This window comes from Cydia amplana, chromosome 23 (assembly GCF_948474715.1).
Source record: "Cydia amplana chromosome 23, ilCydAmpl1.1, whole genome shotgun sequence".
Lineage (NCBI taxonomy): Eukaryota > Metazoa > Arthropoda > Insecta > Lepidoptera > Tortricidae > Cydia > Cydia amplana.
This window is the reverse complement of record NC_086091.1, coordinates 1,025,307-1,030,787: the sequence shown is the minus strand read 5'-3', so window position 1 is coordinate 1,030,787 and position 5,481 is coordinate 1,025,307. Positions and strand designations below refer to the sequence as shown.

The following is a 5,481-nucleotide window of genomic DNA, read 5'->3' as shown; positions in this document are numbered from 1 at the left end:
ACCACCTATGTTAGGTAGTAGCCCGCTTAATGCCGATGCCGTTCCCACAATTCGAGGAGCCAGCTTTTTAAAATGCTCCTCAAAATTCCATTTGCGGTCCAGAACGAGGCCGAGATACTTTAAGTTCGCTTTGATTTGGACAACCTCCCCTGCCACAAGAATATGTGTATCGGCACGTACCTTCCAGCCACGTCCAAAAATTATCGCGTCAGTTTTTGATAGCGCTACATTGAGTCCCAGGAGCCCTATGCGGTTTACTGTGAGCTCTGTTGCTACCGCAGCTCTTCTTAGGGTCTCCTCTAACTCTCTTCCCCGCACTGCCACCATCGTGTCATCTGCATAGCAAATTGTGACCATGCGGGGAAGCTGGGTCCCCCTGATCACCCAGTCGTAGCCGAGGTTCCATAACAGAGGTCCCAGCACTGACCCCTGTGGAACCCCGCAGAGCATCGCCCTCTGACGCTGACCCCCTTGGTCTTCATAGAGTATTACCCTGTCGCTCAGGTAATGTTCCAAGACTTTTCTCAGATAAGGGGGGACCCGATGGTAACGTAGCGCCTCCTTGATCACCGCGTAAGGTAGGGTTCCAAAGGCATTGGCGATGTCTAATGAAACTGCAACTGCGCCCTCTCTCTTTTCATTTGCTTGGTTGCAAAACTCTTTAAGGGAGCTCAGCGCATCCAAGGTGGAGCGTCCTTCGCGAAACCCATACTGCCTGTCACTGATGTTTGGTCCTGTCTCCCGTAAGTGCCGGGTAATACGGAGAGCTAGGATACGTTCAAAGGCCTTCCCTGTCTCATCCAGTAGCACTAGTGGGCGGTATCCAGATGGCGAATCAGCGGGTCGCCCGTCTTTCCTCAACAGGCACAACCTTCCTTCCTTCCAGCACCTTGGGAAGCGACCCTCCCTAAAGCAATCATCAAAGAGGTCTTTCAGTCGGCCACCAAGGTGCTTCATCGCCAGGGGTAGTATTTTACCAGGAACTCCGTCTGGCCCCGGTGCTTTTTTGCAACCTCGAAGGCGGTCAATCACCCACTCCATCTCGGCATCTGTGACCAATGGGGTGACTAGGGGGCCCGCCGGCTCCTCGTCAGGGGCACTCATTATGGGAGGAGCAAAATCTAGGACATGAGGAAAGAGTCCTTCGACGATTCTGTTGAGGAGTTCCGGCTCAAGAGAGTTCATTGGGGGTGCAGACTTAATTTTATTTCTGACCATTTTATATGGGCGCCCCCACGGGTCCCGGTTCAGCGTATTTAGGAACTCCCTTTTTGCCTCGTCTTTGCGTTTAGCAATCGCCAGTGTGAGAGCCTCTTTCGCAACCTTTAAGGCAGCATGGAGTATCTCCTCTTCTTCTTCTGTATGTCGCCTTCTCCTGCAACGGCTGTATGCTCGGCGGGCTCTGTTACTAGCAGTACGCAGGGCCGCAATTTCCACGGACCACCAGTATACCTGCTTTTTGGCTGGTGTTCGTCTAACACGGGGCATAGCCGCATCGCATACCGCTGTTAGAGATGCCCGAAAACGCATCGCTCGCTCTTCAACTCCCAATTCAGCTGGTGGTGGAGCACCCCAGGCTTCCACCATAGCAGCCTCGTCTGCCATAGCACGGTCCATTTGGGTCAGCGACCATCTTGGGAACGTTCTCCCCCTTCTGCTGTGTCCTCCAGGTATAGCGGCTCCCGGTACACGTGAGACCTTCATCCTAATATACAAATGGTCTGAGAGAGTCTCAGTGTCTTCCAGGACACGCCAATCTGCTACACGCTCAGCAATTCCAGGAGTCGCAAACGATACGTCTACGATAGATCCACCCTGCCGCCGTACACAAGTATTGGCGTTACCCTGGTTAAGCACAATTAGACCCATCGCTGCCACCCAGTCGGTGAGTGTTGCTCCTCTAGGGTTTGTATTGGGTGAGCCCCACGCCACGCTCTTTGCGTTGAGATCTCCCAACAGCATAACTTGCGCTGGTGCCGCCCTTCCCAATATACGTTCGAGCTCTCCGAGGAACCGTTCAAAGGCAATAAGTGGTTGGTTGGGGGAGAAATAAACCCCGATCAAAATAATATTCCCCCATTTGGCCGCCACGTAGCCCTGCCCTCTCTCAGTGCATATTAGCGGTGGGGCACCACCAGACCCTGGCACTACTAGGGCCACCCTGTTGTCCGAAGACCCGGCCCAATGTGGTAGCGGAGGGATATAATAGGGCTCCGCTATAGCCACCACGTTTATGCCCCATTGCGCTATGTTCTGCATTAGCAGATCCTGCGCGCGGAGACAGTGGTTTATGTTGCATTGCAACACCTCTAGTGATTGTTGAGGTAGTAGGTGTGCAGCCATTTACGTTTCCATGATATTATCCGCGTCGTTTATGCCCTCTTTATTGGCCGCTGGGGTCCTAGCAGCGACATCGACTCCTCTAATCTTCGGAGGGTTGCAAGTATGTCCCCCCATAGTATGTTCAGCAGAACGCTTAGCATGGTGGCATACAGCGCAAAACGGAGTGGCCGTGCAGTTTTTCATCTGGTGGCCAGGCTTACTGCACCTATAGCATAGGTCACCCCTGTCCACTAGTGATGGGCATAGTGCACGAGTATGCCCGGTGCCCATACATTTGTAACACCGCAGGGGCTCCGGTGCAAGCGCCCGGACCTGAGCAGCTGACCATCCCACTAGCAGGCGGCGAGCAGCAATTAATGTATTAACTGCCGTTATTGGGCATTGAACCAGTGTAGCACCAGTGCCCAGGGGCCCCATCTTGATATCTCCCACTTTGACTTGCTCAACTAAACAGTTGCCTTTCTCCGCAACGACTTTTCCCACTTCCTCAGTAGTGACCGTCTCATCTAGCCCAGAGATACGTATTTTCCCCATTTTGATGGGACGGTATACTCTAGCATCCCCGCCGATGATAAGCTCCATTTTATCACGCAGAGCGTCAGCTGTCCTGCCACTGTCGGCTCCCGGAACCTCGATAATACGAGCGCCGTCCGCAGTTTTTCGTATACTGACATGTTCTAATCCTAGCTCCTCAAGGCGAAACGATGTAGTTGCCTTACTCATAATATCCGCATAAGTGAGCTTGGATTCCGGCTTAAGTGCTACTACTACTGCGGCCGTTTTTGGGATTGCCAATTTCTTTTGTCCTGGTGTTGGCTTAGGTGCGGTCTTATTTGAGGCACGTGGGGAAGGTTTGTTAGCCTTCCTCTTTGCCTTCTTACCAGTAACGTTGTTCCATTGTTCTTCTGCCGGCGGCGGAGGCGATGGTTGATTGGGCCTCGAGGACTCCCGCTCAACTGTTACCCTCTTATATTTCTGGACAGTCGCAGGGCCAGGCCTGGCCGGGGGCATCAGAGTGGCCCCTGTAGAAGTCTGCCTATTTTCAGCGGGAGCTGCCTTGTCACCATTTGCAACACGTGTTGTGTTTAGTGTAGGCGGTGTGCTATTAATCTCAGGCGCTACACCCTCATGCTGTCTGGTACCACTAAAAGGCCTATTCTTGTCAGCCGCTAAGGGTGGGCGGAGAATTGGCCCTGGAGGAAGACGGCTCGCAATTTCTCCAATACGGACATTAATTATTTCGCCCAGCGTTCTAAGTAATTCATTTTTCAGTTCCTCTTTGAATTCCTTGAGAATATCTTTTACCGCTTCTGGGTGTTCACCGGGGGGTGATGCTTGTGTTGGGTTTCTCCTTTCAGAGAACGCCGTGCGTAGAGCTTTCGTTTCAGTCTGAAGGTGCGCAAGCTGTTCTCGCATTCTCTTATTATCTGCCTTCAATGCCCGCAACTCGTCGCTCTCCTCGCGGGTTGCAAGCTCGTCCATAGCTTTAGTTATTTCAAGGCATGCTGCCTTGATACGGCCATGAACTTGCCCGTTCAGGTTTTTTGACTTCCCCGTCTCCTCTATCACTTTAATTGCTGCCTTGCGGACAGTTTCAATAATGTCATCTCCAGTTTTACGAGCGTCGTCAGGTCTGCATTCTTCTGCTGCCGTCTCCCGTAGCCTTTGGGTATTCTCTGCGATCTCCTCTGAGTTCTCCGAATGGAGAATTGGTTTAGGCACCGCTTTCTTGTAGGCTCGAGCGTGGAGAGCCTTCTCAAACTCCCTTTCACGAGTCTCATACTCCATCTTTTTTAGTTCGGCTCTAGCTCGAGTAATAGCCGACCCTCGACTAGCTCTGCCCCGACGAGCAGTCGTAACTTTAGCCGGCGGATGTCCCTGCTCAGTCCCAGGGCCAGATGCGAGGATTTTCCTTTTCCGGCGGCCTTTCCCGCTAGCTCCAATCTTAACAACAAAGCCAACGTCGCTGGTGCTGGCGTACGACTTCGGGTCGCAGGCCTCCTCCTCCGTATCATCTAAATCCTTATCAGAAGCAGTATCATCTAGGTCCAAGTTTGTAGTGCCATGGTCGTGTTCACGAAGGTCGACAGTCTGCCGACCTACGAGGCGATTGTTGCCCACCCCAGAGTACGTAGGGCTGCCACCCGCCGAAGCGAGTGTGCGGGATTCCTCCTCTTGGAGACCCGCCTGGGGACCTTTTTCGCAATCGTCCTTATTCATCTTGATTCTCGATGCTCCACATCTTCGTCCCTTTTTTCAGGGCTGGGCTCCCCTGTCAGCACGTCCGACGTGTTAGACGTACCCATCCCGCCTGGCAGGCCCTGGCGGGCCCCGCCGGGAAGTGCTGCTCTTTGTCTGGTCCCTCCTCCTAAGCCTGCTCGGTATGGGTATCCCTGCCGATATAGCCTTAGGGATCAAGAGGACACGCAAGCCCCCCCACCACAGCAAGGTGGCAGCACAAGGGGGGGCATACCTTACCTACCTGCATACCAATCTGCATATAAATCTTCGGTCATTGACGTTGACGGAGACGTTGGTTCGATCCCAGCCCTGGGCACTGAAGGTCTTGACATTTTTTCTTTTTCATATCAGATGATATAGTATACTGTCCAATTACCTATTTGCCAGGTAGCTTATTGATTATAATCCCATGCGAATCCCAAAAGGAATCCCAAATACACCTTCGCAGAACATGCAACTAGTGTGATTCGGCCTTAACACCTTTTTGATCGTGTGATACTCATACTATTAACGTCAAATACATTTGCAATTCCATGTTAAATCGTCGTTTTGTCAAATTGTCACGAATGTCATTTAGAAATGCTGCCATGTGTCACTGTCGCTGGTGGCCTGGCGGCAAGAGCGTGCGACTTGCAATCCGAAGGTCGCGGGTTCGAACCCCGGCTCGTACCAATGAATTTTTTGGAACTTATGTACGAAGTATCATTTGATATTTACCAGTCGCTTTTCGGTGAAGGAAAACATCGTGAGGAACCGGGACTAATCTCAATAAGGCCTAGTTTACATTCTGGGTTGGAAGGTCAGATGCCAGTCGCTTTCGTAAAAACTAGTGCAATTCCTGGAATTAGTCGCCAAGCGGACCCCAGGCTCCCATGAGCGGTGGCAAAAATGCCGGGA

The 5,481-nt window shown here is 52.2% G+C and overlaps 1 protein-coding gene across 1 annotated transcript; it reads right to left on the bottom strand.

The window, feature by feature from the left end:
• Positions 1–2,343: 2,343 nt before the first annotated feature.
• Positions 2,344–4,563, bottom strand: LOC134658616 (uncharacterized). Its single transcript, XM_063514267.1, has one exon. The coding sequence runs from the start codon at positions 4,561–4,563 to the stop codon at positions 2,344–2,346; it is 2,220 nt and encodes a 739-aa protein (XP_063370337.1).
• Between the last annotated feature and the right edge of the window lie 918 nt (positions 4,564–5,481).